The 22,726-nt window shown below is 34.8% G+C and overlaps 2 protein-coding genes across 2 annotated transcripts in view; both read left to right on the forward strand.

Annotated features, from left to right (window-relative positions):
- Positions 1–22,726, forward strand: part of LOC120425952 (acetylcholine receptor subunit alpha-like 1) — a 213,554-nt gene that overhangs the window by 17,413 nt on the left and 173,415 nt on the right. The gene's annotated exons all lie outside the window — the stretch shown is intronic.
- Positions 6,494–8,532, forward strand: LOC120425953 (uncharacterized). Its single transcript, XM_039590593.2, has one exon. The coding sequence runs from the start codon at positions 6,747–6,749 to the stop codon at positions 8,133–8,135; it is 1,389 nt and encodes a 462-aa protein (XP_039446527.1). The 5' UTR covers positions 6,494–6,746; the 3' UTR covers positions 8,136–8,532.

The following is a 22,726-nucleotide window of genomic DNA, read 5'->3' on the forward strand; positions in this document are numbered from 1 at the left end:
AAACATAAAATTTTAGTAAACAAATATATTTAAAAAAAATGTTTTTCAAATATTTTAATTTTAAACTTTTAATATTTATTTTTATAATCGTACAAAAAATGCTAGCTGTGGACCCCCCGAACTTGACAACTTTTTTATACATTTGTATTGGTTGTTTCCGTTGTGCTTAAAGGAAATGGCTATGCACCAGGCGCCTCCATATTTTTGTAGATGGCTCATATAGTTGGGAGGAGACGCAAGTTTTTTTTAAATTGTTCGATTTTTTTATGTTAAAAAATTTACCAGCTTCTCGTCAGTCCGCGTGGACATAAAATCAAATTCTGTCGATTGCATCGGATTCGGGGATGCCTTTTCTCTGAGGAACCGATGAGATATCGTCAATCCCTTGACACAAGTTTTGTTTTGTCGAGTAGTGTTACCTATCCAACGATGGGTCACATGATAGATCCGGACAACTTTTTCATCAACATATTTGAGATCCGGCCTCTGAAATGTGTACAAATGACACTTAGGTGCTCAGAATTTTTGATAGGGTTATCAGATTTCCAATCTTTTGGGCTTGTTGGAAAGGTCTTTCAAATACCTTTCTAAAAATGTATGATCAGACGGGTTTGCTTACAAAAACCACCCTTTTACAATCTTTCAAACTTTAGCCAGAATCGTTTTTTTAGCATAACTTTTGAAGTACTGATCAAAACTTCATAATATTAACTAGGGTCTTGTGGGACCCCAAGACGGATCGAATGAGACCAGAACGCTGCCGTTTTACGGCGATATGATGTATACGCCATCGAGGTGATTTTGCTGTAGACACGATTTTCTGTTTTTGTTCATTTTTTCAATTTAAAATGACTAATTTAGGGTCTGCTCTGTAGAAACTGTTAAAAAGTAAAATAAAAATGTGGCCCCTACAAAATTTCTTGTTTTTTCCTATTCTCTACGATTTTAAACCACAAACATCATTTGGCCGAAAAAATAACAATAAAAAATCACTACTTTTACTTCCCAATGATGTATGTATACATTGCTTGATCAAAGCTGGCTACTAGGCTGGCTATATTTTTTGTGCCAGCTATTTTGACAGCTGAGCGGATCCCTTAATGCATTGTCCACGTGGATACTTTAAGGGGGGGGGGGGAGGGTATTAGGGAGCGTTCTTTTATTACGTAACGCAGTTGGGGGGAGGGAGGGTTGGAGGCCGTGTTACGCTCCATACAAAATTTTTAAAATTTGTATGGAAATTTTGTTACTAATGGGGAGGGGGTCTAAAAATCCGTTTTTTGCGTTACGTAATAAAAGAACGCTCCCTTAGCAACTGTATAAGCTCCATAAACACATTTTTTTGCATGAACAGTTGTCCACAAGGGAGGTGGGTGGGTTTAGAATTTTCAAAAAAGTATCTACGTGGATGTGGATAAGGTGTCATCCATTAAGTACGTCACATTGAAATCAAAATTTACTCCACCCCCCTTTGTCACGATTTCCCTATGCTTTTAACACGCAATGTCACGCTTACTCAAAACCCCCCTCTTCCCACAGAACGTGACGTACTTTATGGATGACGCTTATTGGACGTCCCCTAAGAATTAAATCGAAATAATGTAATAAAATATTGCCAAGTCTTGATTTGGTCCCAAAACCTTAAATCAACATTCAAACAGAATTTAATTTGACTTCTAGCAATTCTCTATGTATACATACATCATGATGAGTAAAATTGGCGTATACATCATTGTTTGTTTGCTTAATAAAATGGGCCCCAGAGCAGTTTTTTGAAAAATTCTTTCGTCAGGAGGTAGCTTTTAAGATTCTTTATCAGACTGTACAATAAAATTGAACATGTCCAAAATGGCGTATACATCATATCGCCGTAAAACGGCAGAGAACGGTCCAAATCGGTTCAGCCAGTCCGGAGATAATCGAATGCATATTTTTCGGTGCACGGACTTACAGACATACACACGCACAGACATTTGCTCAGAATTTGATTCTGAGTCGATAGGTATACGTGAAGGTAGGTCTACAAGGTCGAATTTAGAAGTTTATTTTTCGAGTGATTTTATAGCCTTTCCTCAGTAAGGTGAGGAAGGCAAAAATAACATTGAATAAAGTTGATTTTTTATAATGACCATATTTGATAAATCAATTTAACTTTGATTATGGTTTATTTGCCCTCCTCACTGAAGAAATGCATTAACCCTCTACATCCCAATTTTTTTTTTTCGAAAATGTTTGTTTTTCCTGTGTTCATTAGGTCATTTTGAGCATCTTTTGTTTTACGAAAATCTTTACTTGTTTTGTTTTATTTTTAGCATTTTAATTGTATTTTTATCTTGATTAGTTTATTTTTGTTTTTGGTAGTTTTTGGCCTATTTTACCACCTCCTATCATTACATTTTGCCTATCTAATTTTCCCATGTTTTCATAGGCATTTTCAAATTGTAAAAAAGCGTAGAGATATATTCTGGTTCACTAGAAAAATACTGCATGCTTTTTTTTTACTTAAAATATAGGAAATGTTAGTAAAAGACACTGCCTAGGTTGAACCCTAAAAAATGACATTGGCAAAGTTAAATGAAACAAGTAAAACTTCCAACCCAAAAATTTTCTAAAATTTAAAGAGTTCTTCTTTCCAATGCTTTTAAAAGATCAAAATTTGTTTGAAAATGGATTTTTGGCGATTTTTCAGATCGAAGTCCGTCTAAAGGTGGGGTTAAGTTGTAGAGGGTTAAAACCACTCAAAAAACGAACATTAATTATACTTCCTAGTTCATTCTAGATCATTTATACATATCGACTCAGTATCAAATTATGAGTTGATGTCTGTGCTGGGATGTTAATCAAAAATATGCACTCGGTTTTCTCGGCTCCAGTTGAACGGATTTTGTCCATTCGGCCAAGTTTCAAGTCCTATAGGTTGGCATTGGAAATCATAAAGTATAATAAAATTATTTAAGAGCTAAAAAAATCGTTTCAAAATGATTTACTCATGTGAACCTAGGCATCCAAAGGCTAGAATGGGGAGAGATCACCAACATCTATTTTTACTCGAGGGACCCTTCCACCTTTGGATTTTAACTGACGACCTTTGGATTGCGAATCCATCCACTGACCAGTGACTCCAAGGAAGAAGTTTTTTTTATTCAAAATGTCGTTGAGCTCACACCCCGACTTAAAAAAGTATCAACTACAAACAATATGTCTTGTATATATGTTCTAAACAATCCCAAAAAAAATCATAAATGTTAGTAAGGAATTTATTTGCTTTGTTTCTTGCACAAACGAAGCTCCCAAATACAAAATTGGAGCTTTCCCACGACCCCACAATTTGTTATTATTTTGCTTTTTCCCCCTGCTCGGCAAATTATCGATTTTCCTCTGCCTTTTTCCTGTGTCAGCCAGTCGTCATCGTCGTCGTCGCTGCTTTTGGGCTGCTGGGTTGGCCCACAAAAAAACCGCTCAAGTTGGCAAGTACCAGTGCCAGCCAGAGAGTGCCAGCAGCGCCCAGCAGTCCGGGGCAGAGGCCGAATAAAAATGTGTGATTACTTTCGGCATTTTATTGTTTTCTGCATAGCAGCCAGCCAGTCAGCCCCCTCTGAATTGGTGTCGTTTGCCGAAACGCGGGCTCAGACCCCGGGTCTCCAGAATCTCCTCTGGCCGGTTTATGGCACTATAAGAGTGGTGTTAAAACGGAAATCTGTTTTGAAAGTGTGTAAATACTCGAATTTGCAGCCACACGCCAAGCGGAGCGGAGCCGAGAAAAAGTGCATTAAACTGAGATGGCCCCCCAAAAAAGAAACCAAAGGGGGGGAGGGGGTTCATTAACATTTTAAATTCAGAGGGGGTTTAACATGGGTTTTAATTTAAATTTCTTTAGTAAATTGTTAGACAAAATAAGTATTCGTGATAAACATTTGAACATTACTTGGTTGAGTTCTATTAAAATTTAGTGAAAGGTTGACAGAATTAAAAATTAACTAGTCAATTTGTTGAAGTTAGTTGTAATTCTAGATTGATCAATATTCAAAACCATTTTATTTCAATTTTCAACGTTTTTGTTTCGAGATCTCATGCACCGAGTGATTGGGCAGTATTAGCTCAATAAAATTCAAGAGGTTGGATTCCTCACATATCCAGCAACTCACCAGCAACTTCCACGTTGATAATTCACCATTTGTCTGTTCATGCTACATTCTGAACATGAACAGTTTGAGCTATGCTTAAAACTTGTAGCATTTTCACCGGCTCATACAACCGTCTGAAAAAAAGTTGGAAATGCCTTTTTTATTATAACTTAAGGTAGACGCATCTGTTTTGGATCTACCTTGTTGGAGGTGATTCTTGACATACTTCCGGATCGAATGCAATAAGAATAATCCAAATCGGTTGAGTTTTCGCCGAGATACAGCCGGATGAAGTTGCATTTCCAACTTTTTTGACTCCCTTGGTGCTTCGCGTAAGTTGACCAACTTTTTTGACCCCGTTGGTGCTACAAGTGTTAAACACCATGCGACCCCTTCAAAAAGCATGAGCCACCTACAAGAATATGGAGGCGCATGGCTCTTGGTAGAAACGAAGTTGACTTTATAGCTGTCGGCCACTATTGCTAGTACCAAACATATCTACAAGGACTTCGCCACCCTGGGCTCCGAAGTGTTTTAAGGTATGGCATGGCCGAAGGAGCAAAAATCTCATATTTACACTATGAACATTGGGGTAATGTTTTCTGTTCAAATAAATCCTTTCAAAAAAGTTCGCTTTAATTTATGTCCAGGAACATCTTTCCAGTGAACTGCGAACAGATTTATGAAACAGGAGGTTATATCCCAAAAACAATTCGTCATCAATGGACTTCTTGGAGTTACTATCTTTTTCTTAGAGATGTAAGCAAAACTAGATTCTCTTCAAAAAACTACATTTTAAACAAAACAACCAAAGTAACATTTTTTTCCAGGAGTTCTACAAGAGCTCTTCAAGATAGCTACAGCATAGCAGTTTGGACCGCGGTAGGATAAAATTCTCTTCAAAACTTCTCCAGGAGTTTGGAAGAGTACTTGAAGAGAGTTTTATCCTACCGCGGTCCAAACTGCTATGCTGTAGCTATCTTGAAGAGCTCTTGTAGAACTCCTGGAAAAAAAATGTTACTTGGGAATGAACTCAAACGCTGAAACTTAAAAACTGGAGCATTATTTCGGTCTTAGCAATTGTCGCATTGATAACAAATAAAATTGTAGAATTGTTAAATCGAGGTGCTTCATACTTTTGGGAAGTACAATAACGTCGCACAAGTGAATTTAGTTGTACTTGATAAATTGTTTTGAAATATAATATTTTGTTGAAAAATAAAACAAATTTTACTGGGAAAATAGGCCTAAAAAATGTCAATTGAAAAGTCGCTTCAAATTGCCATAAAAGTGTTCCATGTTTGTGAGTGTACCAAATACGTGGGATAACTGTGTTCAAAATAAGAAAAAAAACGCATTTTTCTTAATTTTTTTTAGATCGCTGCAATTTTGTGTTACTCTCAAAATCGAGAGTTTTATAGGAAATTTATAATTTGCGTTTTTTGTAACTTGCTGGATTAATTTAAAGGGTTAACAATAGTTGTCGAAGTTGTAGAGTAGAGAAAAACAAAACTTATGACGCATAAATAAGGAGATTGCTTGCTTTCTATTTTATCTGAAATCTAGGAAAAAGATGTTGAAATGTGATGATTAGGCATAGTGATTTTTCACGAAAAAAGTGCAATTTTCACGGGTACCACTATCCGTTTGTGGATAAAATATTTGTATTTTTTGTTATTTGTATGCATTGATTTCAAAAAATCTTTGAATTTCACGAGCTTCGCGAAAATTGTGGAAATTCACGGATTAAACGCTGTCCGTGAAATCGTGAAAATTTACTTACCCTAGTGACGGTTTTGACCTGTTTTTTTTAACATAAAAATTCTAACGTGTGCAAATTCAGCAATTTTGTCATAAAAACGACTTATTGGACGTTTGTTGTGGCTCGTGCATTGCTGGAATGTGGGGATTTTTCTTTGATAAACGAATAGTCATTTATTATATTTTTTAAACTATAACCTTCAAATTCTAGCAACGTACTTGACCCTGAATTCAGAACCATAATTGACATTTATTGCCAAAAAGAGAGAATTACACCATCTACAACCTTAAGCTCTTTGACTTTTGCAGTGTTCTGATATCAACACACCATTTTCTGAAAAATCAACAAAGGCTTGCTTGCTAACTATCATTTCAGTTATTTTTTACTTTAAAATGGTCGAACACTCTTTATGTATTACTCTCTAAAAATTTAATCTGCAAAGTATAAAAAAAAAACAAAAAACAAATACAAATGAAAATTGTTGTTCTATATGATAAAATACTCTTCTGGGATATTGACGATTTGTAAAGAACATTAAATTTCCATAAAATTGATAATGTGCCGTTGTTGATGTCAACAGAGTAGTTCACTTGTGCTGTGTTGTGATTAAAACAATAAATTTTGAGTGTTAAAGTGCGAGTTGTGGGTGCAAAATTTGTCTATGTGTGAACGAAGTTGCCGTCAACTCAGATGAGTATAAGTTTTGAAACGAACGTTATTAGTTTAAAAAATATAATCGATTTTATTTTCATCGGCTACAACGGTTTGCTATCCAATTCGGTGGCAGCTGCTGTTAGCTTCTTTCGTGTCTTTTGTACTCTGCTCTTGTATTGTTTGTCTGGCTCGGCCGAGCGCGCGAAATGAACGTGTGTGGCAAGTGCGAGCAAAAAATTTGTTTTGAGGATGCCGTACCTTGTTCGGGGAAGTGTGGGGCCTTTTTTCACCGTTCCTGCACTACTCTGACCAAAGCGACGGCGAAGGTGATTAATGAACAGCAAAATGTGCAGTTCAAGTGTGACCTATGTCTTGATAGTGGAATTGATGCTGAGATCGCAGTGCTTCTCGCTGATGTCAAAGAGATAAAAGAAGAGTTGGAGAAATATTCTGACGTCTTCGATTCTATCTCTGGCATCAATGAAAGAATTGCTACTCAAATCGACGAAACTATCAAGAAAGGGATAGAAGATGTCATGAGTACGTGGGTTGAAACGTTTCAGAATAAAATGAAAACAGTTGTTGAAAACAGTGTGGCGAGTCAAATTGAAAAATTAAAAACATTGAACTGTGAGAAAAATAATAAAGTAAAAAAAGTAAATGTTACAAGAAAAAGAGGAATTCATTCAGAATCAGATGGGCTCCCGGGTAGTAAAAAACGCGCCCTTGACTCTGAGCCAATGGTGGTTGACGATGAAGAAAATGATAATGTTTTTGAATCACTTACTTTTGCGGATATTTTGAAAGGAAATCTAGAAACTAAAAACAGCTCTAAAGAAAAAAAGCTAGCCATTCGTCGACCAGTAATTGTGATTAAACCAAATGAGAATAACCAAAGTAACGAACAAACCAGGACTTTTTTGAAATCAAACCTTGACCCCAAATTGCATAAGATTAATAATTTTAAAAATGGTAGAGACGGCTCAATTATTGCTCAGTGTGCCCCAGGACAAAACCTTTCTAAAGTGAAAAGTGACATTGAAAACAAAATTGGACAAAATTATACTGCATTTGTCTCGAATGGACTTCCAAAATTGAAAATTGTAGGTATGAGTGAAAAGTATGCTCCTGAAGATTTTATTGATTTATTGACCACTCAAAATGACGAAATTTTTATTGAACATGTTAAAGTTGTTTCTTCTTACGAAAATCCTCGCATAAAATACAATAAATTCAGTGTTATAGTTGAAGTTAACAATGATACTTTTGACGCATTAATAGAAGCCGGAAAGGTTAATATAGGGTTTGATAGATGTTCAGTGTTTGAGGCAATCAAAGTTCTGAGATGCTTTAAATGTGGAGAATTTGGACACATGAGCACTACATGTACAAAAAACGAAACGTGTTCGAAGTGTAGCGAGTCCCATAAAACCTCTGAGTGTACTTCAACAGTAATGAAATGTGTTAACTGTTTAAAAAAGAACAAAGAGCAAAAGATGAATCTTGACGTGAATCATGCAGCATTTAGCTCCAAATGTCCAGTTTTTCGACACTTACTGGCAATTAAAAAAGATCGAATGTATGAAAATGAATAGCAATCAAATACTGGGGGGAAAGTAAATGCTACAGAAATAATCTATTTGAATGTTGCAGGGCTGACCACAAACTACGTAGCATTACGACAGTTAGTGGAAAGTTCGCATCCTCTTTTAGTATTACTTTCTGAAACGCACATTACTCAACCAGAAGCATTTGATCAATATTCTATTCCAGGTTATAAAGTTGTTTTTTGTTTGTCACACTCTAGGCACACTGGAGGAGTTGCTATTTATTTTAAAGAGTCTATTCAAATTAAAGTTTGTTTGAACGATTTTTTGGAAAATAACTGGTTTTTGGGAATTACTGTTGAAAAAGGCATGAAGACGGGTAAATATGGAGTTTTGTATCACTCGCCAAGCTCTAGTGATCAGCGGTTCATCCAAATTTTAGAAAATTGGCTAGAAAATTTCATAGATATGAGTATTAGCGTGGCTCACGGATATATGAAAAAGACAAAAGTGTTCAATTTCGAACGCCTCGCCCGGAATTTTGTAGCATTAAAGCCCCAGAAGCTAGCCTGAAATTTTGAGCGCATTTGGTTAATGATAAGTAGTTCCACTTTTGACCTGAAGTTATTAAGAAATTCCAATAAATTTAATTTATTTATTTTCAACTTTTTAACTCTTCTTCGAGAAAGTTTTCCTATGCCCTATGATTTTTTCTCAAAATAGAGGTTTCTTATAGGTTTTGATCCGGGGAACAACTTTGTAGAACATCATAAAGCGCTAGGAATTAATCCCGGAAAGATACAGGCAAATTTTTAGAGCACGTTAAATTTGTTTTCCAAACTCCAAAAAATATCCTGTATCTTTTCGGGATCGATCCCTAGCGCTTTGCGATGTTCTACAAAGTTGTTCCCCGGATCAAAACCTATAAGAAACTTGAGAATAGGAAAATTTGATTGGGTTTTGGGAAATTTTCTCTAAGATGAGGTTAAAAGTAAAAATTTCCTATAGTAAATTTTTAGAAGTTCCATACTAACTTCAGGCCAATGGTGGAAGCACTAAACCTTAACCTAATGCGCTCAAAATTTCAGGCTATGTTCTAGGGCCATATTGCTACAAAATTCCGAGCGAGGCGTTCGAAATTGAACACTTTTGTCTTTTTCATATATCCGTGAGCCACGCTAATGAGTATATTAAACTTAATAACTGGCGATTTCAACATTAATTGGCTTGATGAACATAATTCTGCACATCTTAAAAGTCTTACAGACTATTTAGGTCTAACACAAAAAGTAACTGATTTCACAAGAATTTCTAAGAACAGTAGAACGTTAATTGACTGTGTTTTCTCTAACATCGATAATGTTAAAGCTGTCACTGAAAGTGATTGGAAAATAACAGACCACGAAACATTGGTTATTACAATTTCTAATTTTAATTTGGAATCTTCGAATGATCGGATCAAAATTAAGTCTTGGAAAAAATATACACCTTCAGTTTTCTGTGATCTTTTAGAGAGACAAGTAAATTTTAGAACTTTAACAGGAGAACTCAACTTAAATACACAAATTTTGACAAATACCTTGAAAAATTGTACAAATGAATTAGTAACTACGGAGTACAAAAATATGAAAGATTCAAACGGTTGGTATAATGGCGAACTTTTAAGATTGAAACAGAAACGAGATCAACTTTACAAGAAATTTTGCCAAACGAATAATCCTAGACATTGGAATGAATACAAAATTGCAAGAAACAAATATACCAGAAGTTTAAAAACAACCAGAAGTACTGATATTCAAAGAAAGATTGAACAAAACAAAAATAATAGTAAAGAATTATGGAAAATATTGAAAAAAATAATGAAATCAAAAGATAGCCTTCCAAGAACCATTCTTTTTGGAGCTATTGAAGAATGTTCCGATGATGCTATTGCTAGTAAATTTAATAATTATTTTATTGACAGTGTTGTTAAAATTAATGAAAGTATAGATAGAACAGAAGAACCTGTTGAAATCAGAAATTTGTTAAATAGAAACTGTAAACTAGAAGTTTTCAATCCTATAACGTATGTTCAACTTAAAAAGATTTGTTTTGATTTAGGAAACTCATCAGGGATTGATAATGTAAATTCAAAAATTTTGAGAGATTGTTTTCATGTCATTGGTCACACTTTGCTTGAAATTATAAATGAATCCCTTTTGTCGGGTCAAGTTCCAACAGTCTGGAAAGAATCTTTAGTTGTTCCGATTCAGAAAGTCGTTGGTACAAAAAATGCTGAGGAGTTTCGCCCTATCAATATGCTTCATACGCTGGAGAAAATTTTAGAACTTGTCGTGAAATCTCAGTTACTTGAATACTTGAAAGAAAATAAATTATTAATCCCAGAACAGTCCGGATACCGAGAAGGTCATTCTTGTGAAACTGCATTGAATTTAGTTTTAGCAAAATGGAAAGAATTTTTCGAAAACAGAACTTCTACTTTGGCAGTATTTTTAGATTTAAAACGTGCATTTGAAACTATATCCAGGCCATTATTATTACAGACACTCCAGCATTTTGGTGTCGAGGGTTCAGTTTTCAATTGGTTTGATAACTATTTGAATTTTAGAACTCAGCGGACGATTTTTAATGAAACTATTTCAGAATCCAGAGAAAACAACCTCGGTGTTCCTCAGGGAAGTGTATTAGGGCCCATATTGTTCATAATGTACATTAACGACATGAAATTAATTTTGAAACACTGTGATATCAATCTTTTTGCGGATGACACTGTTATTTTTGTTGCTGCTAAAAATCCAACTGACGCTATATTGTACTTGAATGAAGACTTAGATGCACTTTCGAAATGGCTAAAATTTAAACAGTTGAAATTGAATATAAATAAAACTAAATACATGATTATTTCACCGCGACATCAAAACCTAGAGAATGTGCAAATTTTAATTGATGGAGAACAAGTTGACCGGGTTAATTCAATAAAATATTTAGGGGTTATCATTGATGAAAACTTGAAATTTAACATACATATTGAAAACACAATTAAAAAGATAGCAAAAAAGTATGGAATTATGTGTCGTCTAAGAAATGAACTTAACCTTCAGAGTAAGATTCAGCTTTACAAATCTATAATCTCACCACACCTAGACTTTTGTTCATCGATATTATTTTTGGCAAATGAAACACAAGTATCTAGGCTTCAACGATTGCAAAATAAAATAATGCGATTAATTTTAAAATGTAACAGATTCACTTCACATTTGTTCATGCTAGATGCCCTGCAATGGCTGTCTGTGAAGCAAAGAATAATTTTTTCTACTATGATTTTTGTGTATAAGCTTATAAATGGTTTGCTGCCTAGATATTTGTGTGATCGAATTTTAAGAGGTAGTGATATTCACAATCATTTTACAAGAAGTGCAGGTGAGCCTCGCACTCCAAATTTTTTATTTGGGGCTGCTCAAAATTCCTTGTTCTATAAAGGTGTAAATATTTTCAATTCGTTGCCCCGACAGATTAAACAATCAACGACAATAGCAGAGTTCAAAAGACGGTGTTGCTCGCACATTAAATTAGTATTTTAAGTTTGACTTCATATAATTATATATTGACGGAATTCTAAACGAATGCACAAGTTAATTGCTCTGTATGACCACATGATGATGATGGATTTTTTTTGAAATGTTGTTTAAATTAGAGTTTAAAAAAAAATGAGAAGTCTACAAAGGTTTGAGAATCGCGCGCGATATGCAAATATAATGTGCCTCTTAAGTTGACGATGATGAAAGTAAATGTTTTTTATTTTTACTATGTATGATATAAATTGGTAGTTGCTCTGAAGACAGGAGAGCTCGGAAGGCTATAGGGAAAGCTAGTTTAGTAGGTTTTGGCGGTCGAAAGATAGGGTGTCGAAAAGTACAAGTCTTCAGGCAAAACTCGTTACGTACACTCTGTCAGGTAAAACAGTAGGGTGCGATTTCGGGCAATGTCGCTGTAAGCTTGTCACTTAGTAGCAACCCAGTTCAGATAGATACAAGTAAAACTATATGTGTTCCGAACAGTAGTTAGTACCAAATGCGATTCCTTGAAGCTGATACAGTTACAGGCCTATCAATTAGTAATCTACGAAAGTAAACTGTAATGACAGAGTTAATTGAAAGGCTTATTTATATTTGCTTTGAAAATCAGCTCGTTTTTCTTCATAACTGATTTTAATGTTGACCCATATTATCAAAACGATAACTCGTCCAGCTCAAACCTTTGTAGGGGTAAGAGGTGGGACCATCATCATCAAAATGAAAGGGGTCGTTTCGTCCCTTCGTCACGAGATATCGTAAATTGACCTCCAATTTGTAATAAAGGACTGAAATTATCCATTAGAACAAAGTTTCACGCAAATCGAAGGGGGTCGGTGCAACTTTTTTTTTGGCGATCTCGTGTTAGTTGGCTAAGAATTTTGAGCTGTGTTATCTTTACTATTCAAAACCATGTTTTAAGTGTAACGTCATGCTTCGAATTCCCGGACGCTTTGAAACCCGGACACCAAATTTTCTTTTATTATTTATTTGGATATAAGTTCGTATAATATTTTTTTTAATGTGTTATTTGCTGAATTCAACATGAACTTTCATTTCAAACTACCAAAACAATAAAATAAAAATATGATTTTACCAAAAATGTGAATCATCTTATTGAAATATTTCATAGGCATTTGAAGCACCGGGAAGGCAAAGCAGAAGTTAATGGTTATTTTATTTCCTTAAATTCTTGCATATTTTTGTACAAAATATCTATTATTTTGATGTAACCAGCTTATTTGAGACCAGCCCAAATTAAAGCGATTCATAAGCAAAAGTGTTTGGATTTTGAATAAGCTTTTATCAGTGTTATGACGCAAATAACCGCATTCAGTGTACTACTGAAATAGTTCTCCAGATTCTCAAAGTAAAGTAGTTCTACTCCCCATTTCCACCATCCATGTCTATTGAGTCACCTTAATTTTTTAATCATTGGATGTCGCTTTACTCCGTCGTTTCATGTCTTTCATTTTTTGTTTGATTCTGCTGACACTGATATGCTCAAAGTGCCACCAAATCGCCACCGGCAGCAGCTGGCAAACAAACCGGGCGACGACCTGGGGGGGACGACCAGTTCATATCATTATGCGTACGTAATGTTGGAAAAAAGCGCTCCCAGCGAAGTCCCTCTTTTCGCTAGTGCAAAGCCAGGTCGGTTATGCTGTCGACACCCCAAACCAAACCCAACCCCCCCTGTTGGTCTCTCGCGGAAACTGTTTGGCGAGGCTTTTCTCCTCCCGGTCAGGCCGTTTCCGGTGAGTTTGCATAGTGTGTGTGTGTGTGGAGGTGCTTTCACCGCCACTACCACAAGGTCTTCTTCTTCGCACTGATATGCCATGTTTCGTTAAAATAAACATCATATCAGGGGGTTCAGCTGGTATTCATGGAATAAATTTGCTGCTCCGGGTTCTGCTGAGCGGCTGTTGATGTCGTCGGCTTAAAATAGAGCCAATGTTTGTTTTGAGACTGTTTTTCGCCACTTCCGTCCCCGTGTGAGTGAGTGTGTGAGTGTGGCTTTGACGGTTTCAGTGATGTTTGCTCAGTAGTGGCCTGGAGGATCGTACTTTTTTCTTTTTCTTCCTCTTTTTTTTCCTGCTGGCCACACTTGCCAAGTTGGAGGGTTCGGACCTGAAAGGAATGGACATTTTTGATTAGAACTTTGTTTGCAGAATGTTTGCTGAGCTTCTCCACTGGAAGAGGAAAGTTAATCCCTGTCGATGCTGGATATAATTTAATCAGCGAGAGCAGATGCTTGTTTGTATATCTTGCTGATGAAAAACAATGTTAATTTTGAATGCAAGTCCATATGCTATAAACACAAATTGATGAGATTTGCAAATAAAAACGTTTATGGCAAGTTGAAAGTTGCTAAGCATTACTTATAGCTTGATTGAGATAGAGCTATTCTACAGACGTTTAAATTTATTGCTGCATCCAGGCGAACTTCTCCAAGAAAATCAACCTGTTAATGATTTTTTGTCAATTTCCTTGTCAGCACCACTTAAAATCATGTATTTCGCTTTGTTTACACACATATTTTCACATGGTTTAACAATTTTTGTACGACAAACATTTTACAGCGTTGACTTTTGCCCTGTAGGTTAACAAGACGGCACGTTTTGTTCTTAATTTTAAAATTTGACGTAAGCTTGAGGTGTTTATGTTGTTAATTTGATTTAGAAAATAATTTAATTAAATATTTAAAAAGTTTATCTCGGTGTATTTTTCCGAGAACATTATGATAAAAAATTCGGCAAGTCAGATATTTTGCACCATGAAAGAAAGGGCTCTTTCCCGACATTTTGCGGGGTCTGGCGAAATATTTCGTCGGGGGGTCTAGAGCAACTTTTTTTTTGAAGATTTTTTTCGATTTTATATGATTTTTCTTCAGAAAAGTCGATGGAAATCGATAGGTTCTTGTTCGAAAAAAATCAAATTATTCGCTCTACACCATTGCCTTGGCGTTCTCGATTGCGAGATTCCTAATCGAAACTAAGTGTCCGAAGGCTTGATTGTTGAGGCAATTGCAAACCTCTTTTCACACCTTAGCTTCCATCCACCCCGGGATTCGAACTGACAACCTTTGGATTGTTAGTCCAACTGCCTACCAGCGACTCCACCGAGGCAGGACCCAGGGAGACGACTCCTACACCTGGACTGAGCTATCGACCTAACCCTTTAGGTTAAACCGGGGCCAACATTTACTTTCCCATCCGACGGAAGGCGTGGTCAGACAAATCTCGTCTTGAAAAATGTCACCGGGACCGTCTGGGATCGAACCCAAGTCGACTGGGTGAGAGGCAACCACGCTCACCCCTACACCACGGTCCCAGTTCATGTTCAAATCCATCACATTTCTTATGAATGTGCCTCAAGAGACTCTAAATTACATATTGGACCTCGGATAAAAAGTTTCCAACCCAAATTTACCAGTTTTCTAGCTTTCTTTGAAATAACCCCAAAATTCATGGAATTTGTTTACCCTGCTATCAAAACGTCAAATGCTATATCAAGTACCCCTTTTTGCACCTAATGCGCCAATTTGTTAAAAACAATTTTAATTCATTCTAAAAGGCATTTTTTAATGACAAGTTTATGACTACACGGAGAAAAAAGAGTTCCCAAAATCGTGAACAAGTGTTCATGAAAATGGGAACCACGAACAAAGTGTTCAAATGCCATGGTACGTTTTTCAAAATCGTACCATGGGGTTTGAACACTTTGTTCGTGGTTCCCATTTCGATCAACGCTTGTTCGCGATTTTGGGAACTCTTTTTTCTCCGTGTACAATACCTCAAACATACATAGAATTTCGAGGATTCCAAATATTTAAAAAAAGAGACCAAAAAGTGCCGTCTTGTTGACCTACAGGGCAAAAGATAACGGTTTAAAAATATTGTAATAAAAAAATCGTAATTTTATGAAAAAAAAAAAACTGCGCTTGAGCAAAAATCTAAGATCGTAGGCTCATACAAGGGTTTCCAGCTAGGCCTCAGACTCACAAGTAATTAATAATTACTTTGATTTTAAGCTGGTAATTAGTTTATTCATGCTAATTCATGGTAATTACAGTAATTTATAGTTTTTGAATGGTAATTTAAGTCATTTTTGAATAAGTCAAGTTTTTTTGTGAAATTGTACTAATTAAACGAAACATTAAGATGTTTATATATAATCTATTGGAACAGTTTTTTTTACTTCAAATAAGAGTTTCACACAAAGATAAAAAAGACAAAGATTAAAAAGACTGTTTCTGTATGTAGAAGGCCTTATTCACTATAGTTCTCTTCTTAAACTTTCCTAAAATTTATTGTTAAGGTGTTGTTTAGGGGAGCTGATTAACGACAAAAAGGAACGCCATGATATATTACTCAGTGATAAATGTTTTGTGAATCCAAAATCTATTTATTTTTATTAAATGATTGTAAAAATATGATTTATTCTACCAGAATTACATTGGAATTGATAATTTTGGATGTTTTCCTTGTAATATGCAGTCAATTTTTTTGAAGTTTATGTGGATCAAATATTTAAATTATCATTAATTGAAGCAAAGTTTTCAAGTCATAGCCTTAAAAATAGAAATAAAAATAAAATCATAATGTGCAGAATTTGACAGTCCTGTAATATCTTTTTTCAAGAGCTAAACTATTTTCCTGAAATGTTTCCAAATATTTCTGAGACAAATGATTCAATGTTAAAAATCAAACTCAGTGAAATTGGAATCGACTAATATTCAGATGATGAAATTAAATCCAATATAAATGTCACATTCTACATTAATTTTAGTTTTGGTAACGGATTTTTTTAATATGCTTGAAAAAAAAAACCAACAAAATAATGTTAAACCAATGTTCGAAATTTTTTTTAAATTTTTTATTTTGATGAACTTCGCAGTTTTTATGAAGAGCCGCTGCAAATATTTTCCTAAGTTTATGTTTGGCTTAAAAAATAATGGGTTTGGCTGAACAAAAAAAAACTGTCTGACCTTTGCTTGATATTTAGTGTTTCTATTTTATTTTATTAAGTTTTATTTTTGACAGAGCAATGGAATGAGCTATTTATGATTAATTTAGTTTAGAACCGTAGAAATAAAAACTTAAAATAATTTTACATTAAATTATTTTTTCTCATAGCGAAAAGTAATTAAATAATGTATGTAATTAATTATTCTGAACCAGTACTTTGAGTGAATAATTGGCAGACTGGCAAGTAGTAAAAGCTTCTGGAAACCCTTGAATTATCCGAAGTAAATTTTCTCCAAGATCAAAAATTTCACCAAAATATTACAAAAATATGGAGATGTCGACCTGTACGTTTCTGAGATATTAATTTTTGATAATAAAAACTGGATTTTTAAAGCGCCACGCGAATAAATCACTACTTCGTTACATAATACTCCACTCAACTTTAAATTTTCATAATCCTGTAACCAATGGAAACTCAATCCACTTCACCCGCCGGATGAGTGCCAGCTTAGCCACTCTGATAATGTTTCCTTCCTTCCGTCCCGTATCAAGATACAACATAATTATATCACCAGCAAGCCAGCCAGCCATCGTCAAACACGCTGGTTGGAGTGTGCCACATGACCACGGTAAACATCATCACATCGGCGTGTGTGTGTGTGTACTTATCTATGCTTGTGGCTGACGATATCATGACGATGTTTCATTAACTTTTTGCTGACTTGCAACTGTCGGCTCTCTGGTGGCCATCGACGTTTGTTTGTGCACACTTTTCCACTCTAAGGCACGATGTCAAACATTATATTGTCCACCACTGCTACCGTTATTGAGTTTGTTGGGGGTTTGTGCCTGGAAAGTATCGGTTTCAGTTAAATCCTTTTGCTAATTAAAACAAATATTTACAGCAAAATGGAGCGATAACGGTGACATTATTTCATTTCCAATGCCCACTGACGTTTTGACAAACAATACGACGATCGACATTAGTTGTTGCACTATTTTTAGCTAACAAAGATGTGTAATAAATTCTTTTGCAAGTGAATAATTTTTTGTTAGAAAACTGACAGCAAAAATCAACTTATCAGCTCTTTTTTATTGTTACATCATTGTGACAGACTCCGGTTGCCAAAATTCCCCCCTCAACCGCCAATGATTTGTAACGTTTCGATTCCGTAACGAATTGGCTGGCTCGCTCTGCACCCCCAAAAGGTCATCAAAATTTAATATCGCCAGCAACGAGCGGGCGACAATCGTCAATGAAAATGCTCAAACTTGGTCAACGAGGGTCGTCACTATGTTTTCCTTCTGCACCGACTGGGTGGGGGTTGTGGGTGTGGGAGGTGTGAGTGTTGTTTATTGCATCTGCCATCGACCGGCGACGACAGCCAACGAGGATGACGATGACTGTCAGTTCATCGATTCCGAGCCAAACCAACCGTCGTCGGTGGCGGACGCTCTGTCGATCCATCAGGTGATTGAATTTCCGCTTGAAAGGATCGTAATCATTTTTTTTGTTGCTTCCACCGACTGCCGGAAATGCTGTAATTCAATGCGAGGACGGATTCATTTCGGAAATACTGGGAACACTGACAATAAGAGGAGGGGGTGGAAATGGAGGAAACTGCTGATTTTATGAGCCCCAACGATGGGGCAAAGAAGGATGATTTCTGTGAGGCAATTGGAGATATCGTGAGTTGGAGCATTTTTTTTATTGTCTTCATATTACGGTAATTGATTAGTGTCCTATTGAGGTGATCTTTGAATGGAAATCATAATATAGTTTGGCTACATTTTTTGCACTCGTAGTCTCCGTATATTTGAAATCAAATTTTAACACTCATATTTTTTTCAGCCCTGTAGAATTTCTAAACAAGTTAATCCCTTTTCTGATTAAAAATAAAGTGATTGCAGATTAGGGTGCCTAGAAAAAATGACACCCTGCTCCACAAGTAGATAACTGGTTTTGGGTTACTTTAGGCGTCCGGGCCATTTTTAAACAAATTCAACTGATTGCATTGAATGGTACCCTAGCTAAAGTTGGTGAGAACAATGATTATCTTACCAAAATGACTTTTTTCAATGCTGATTACTTTTCAGGACCAAGTTGTACAGCTATGGTCTGCTCAATAAAGTTGTAGAGCATCAAATTTTCTATAATAACCTTCTGCCTGCCGATAAAATTATAGAAAAACTTGTCCATACATTTTTTAGTTTTTGCCTTCCTCACCTCACTGAGGAAAAGCGGTTAAATCACTCCAACAATGAAATTCTTGATTTACTGGAGATTTTAGTGCAATAAATTTGGAAATCGGTTCACTAATTCTTTTGTTGTGTTCTTTTTTGAACCGAAATCAATAAAAAACTACACATTTGACCAAAACAGATGTTTAATTTCTTTACTTATTTTCTGATATTTTTTAAACTTAACTTTGCAAAACTCGATTTTGAACAAAAAAATGAAATTCGCTTGGCATTTTTCAGATCTGTGAATTAAAATTTTAACTATTTTCCATAATTAGCCAAATTGATGGTGATATATGCAAAAATACATTTTTTGCTTTTCAATTCTTATCGATTTCGTAAGTATTCAACTGTTTATCAATTTTGTCAACCAAATTTGAATTTCAAAACCAAAATTTGTATTTTTTATTCAATTACATAGCATTACACTTTAAATGTGAAAAAGGCACCAGAGCAATTCTCTACGAAATCGGTCTTTTTTCTTCAATTTTAATTTTTGTATTTTTTAATCCGGCTGAAACTTTTTTGGTGCCTTCGGTATGCCCAAAGAAGCCATTTTGCATCATTAGTTTGTCCATATAATTTTCCATACAAATTCGGCAGCTGTCCATACAAAAATGATGTATGAAAATTCAAAAATCTGTATCTTTTGAAGGAATTTTTTGATCGATTTGGTGTCTTCGGCAAAGTTGTAGGTATGGATACGGACTACACTGAAAAAAATAATACACGGTAAAAAAAAATTTGGTGATTTTTTTATTTAACTTTTTATCACTAAAACTTGATTTACAAAAAAACACTATTTTTAATTTTTTTTATTTTTTGATATGTTTTAGAAGACATAAAATGCCAACTTTTCAGAAATTTCCAGGTTGTGCAAAAAATCACTGACCGAGTTATGAATTTTTTAATAAATACTGATTTTTTCAAAAAATCGAAATTTTGGTCGTAAAAATTTTTCAACTTCATTTTTCGATGTAAAATCAAATTTGCAATCAAAAAGTACTTTACTAAAATTTTGATAAAGTGCACCGTTTTCAAGTTATAGCCATATTTAAGTGACTTTTTTGAAAATAGTCGCAGTTTTTCATTTTTTTAAATTAGTGCACATGTTTGCCCAGTTTTGAAAAAAATATTTTTGAAAAGCTGAGAAAATTCTCTATATTTTGCTTATTCGGACTATGTTGATACGACCTTTAGTTGCTGAGATATTGCAATGCAAAGGTTTAAAAACAGGAAAATTGATGTTTTCTAAGTTTCACCCAAACAACCCACCATTTTCTATCGTCAATATCTCAGCAACTAATGGTCCGATTTTCAATGTTAATATATGAAACAATTGTGAAATTTTCCGATCTTTTCGAAAAAAATATTTTTGGAATTTTCAAATCAAGACAAACATTTTAAAAGGGCGTAATATTGAATGTTTGGCCTTTGTGAAATGTTAGTCTTGATTTGAAAATTCCAAAAATATTTTTTTCGAAGAGATCGGAAAATTTCACAAATGTTTCATATATTAACATTGAAAATCGGACCATTAGTTGCTGAGATATTGACGATAGAAAATGGTGGGTTGTTTGGGTGAAACTTAGAAAACATCAATTTTCCTGTTTTTAAACCTTTGCATTGCAATATCTCAGCAACTAAAGGTCGTATCAACAAAGTCCAAATAAGCAAAATATAGAGAATTTTCTCAGCTTTTCAAAAAAAATTTTTTCAAAACTGGGCAAACATGTGCACTAATTTAAAAAAATGAAAAACTGCGACTATTTTCAAAAAAGTCACTTGAATATGGCTATAACTTGAAAACGGTGCACTTTATCAAAATTTCAGTAAAGTACTTTTTGATTGCAAATTTGATTTTACATCGAAAAATGAAGTTGAAAAATTTTTACGACCAAAATTTCGATTTTTTGAAAAAATCAGTATTGATTAAAAAATTCATAACTCGGTCAGTGATTTTTTGCACAACCTGGAAATTTCTGAAAAGTTGGCATTTTATGCCTTCTAAAACATATCAAAAAATAAAAAAAATTAAAAATAGTGTTTTTTTGTAAATCAAGTTTTAGTGATAAAAAGTTAAATAAAAAAATCACCAAATTTTTTTTACCGTGTATTATTTTTTTCCAGTGTAGTCCGTATCCATACCTACAACTTTGCCGAAGACACCAAATCGATCAAAAAATTCCTTCAAAAGATACAGATTTTTGAATTTTCATACATCATTTTTGTATGGACAGCTGCCGAATTTGTATGGAAAATTATATGGACAAACTAATGATGCAAAATGGCTTCTTTGGGCATACCGAAGGCACCAAAAAAGTTTCAGTCGGATTAAAAAATACAAAAAAAATCGAATGACCGAAATCCTAGAGAACTGCTCACCAACAAGCTAAGGGTGGATTAAGTAACGTTTTTTCAAACTTCTAGAGTTGTTCTTTAAAAATCCAACTCCCAAGGCTCAAAAAAGTTGGAACGGTAACTTCAACTCGCTGCTGGTTCTCAGACATATCTTAACCAATCCAGTGATTTGTAAGGATGTCTAGATGATTCTAGAACTTTGCAAAACTCGATTTTTTTTGTAATTTTTGCGATCAAAAACATCGTTCTATCTGGGTAATTCTCTACAAACTCACACAAAATCGGAAAAAGTTGCCCCAACCCCTCTTCGATTTGCGTGAAACTTTGTCCTAAGGGGTAACTTTTGTCCCTGATCACGAATCGAAGGTCCGTTTTTTGATATCTCGTGACGGAGGGGCGGTACGACCCCTTCCATTTTTGCGAAAAAAGAGGTGTTTTTCAATAATTTGCAGTCTAAAATGGTGATGAGATAGAAATTTGGTGTCAAAGAGACTTTTATATAAAATTAGACGCCCGATTTGATGGCGTACTCAGAATTTCGAAAAAACGTATTTTTCATCGAAAAAAAAACACTAAAAAAGTTTTAAAAATTCCCCCATTTCCCGTTACTCGACTGCTAAAAAAATTTGAAACATGTCATTTTAAGGGAAATTTAATGTACTTTTCGAATCAACATTGACCCAGAAAGGTCATTTTTTCATTTAGAACAAAATTTTTCATTTTAAAATTTTATGTTTTTTCTTACATTGCAGGGTTATTTTTTAGAGTGTAACAATGTTATAAAAAGTTGTAGAGCAGACAATGACAAAAAATTCAATATTTAGACATAAGAGGTTTGCTTATAAACATCACGAGTTATCGCGATTTTACGAAAAAAAGTTTTGAAAAAGTTACTTTATGCGTTTCTCTTTGTTTCGTCGTCCGTGTCTGTGGCGGGTGACCGTACCTGAGTATGCCATCAAATTGGGCGTCTAATTTTACATAAAAGTCCCTTTGACATCAAATTTCTATCTCATCACCGTTTCAGACTGCAAATTATTGAAAAACACCTCTTTTTTCGCATGCTCAAAAATGGAAGGGGTCGTACCACCCCTCCGTCACAAGATATCAAAAAACGGACCTTGGATTCGTGATCAGGGACAAAGTTTCACGCAAATTGAAGAGGGGTCGGGGCAACTTTTTCCGATTTCGTGTGAGTTGGTAGAGAATGGGGTCGCAAAACTCGAATTTAATGTTTGAAACAAGAAAAAGAAAAAAAAAAGATAATCCGAAGTCCCATACAAACCTTCGAATAATCGAACTTCGGATTATCGAAACTTCGGATAATCGAGGCTTCGGATAATCGAGTCTAGACTGTATTGAAAAACATTTACAAATCAAGAAATACAAAGAAAATACATCACTGTGGTTTTGTAAACACATCTTACTTGCGTCGGACGCACTTGTTAATTACAAATTCATACTTATCCATTTACTTTGTTTTGCTTGAAATAGT

Source organism: Culex pipiens, chromosome 3 (assembly GCF_016801865.2).
Source record: "Culex pipiens pallens isolate TS chromosome 3, TS_CPP_V2, whole genome shotgun sequence".
Classification (NCBI taxonomy): Eukaryota; Metazoa; Arthropoda; class Insecta; order Diptera; family Culicidae; genus Culex; species Culex pipiens.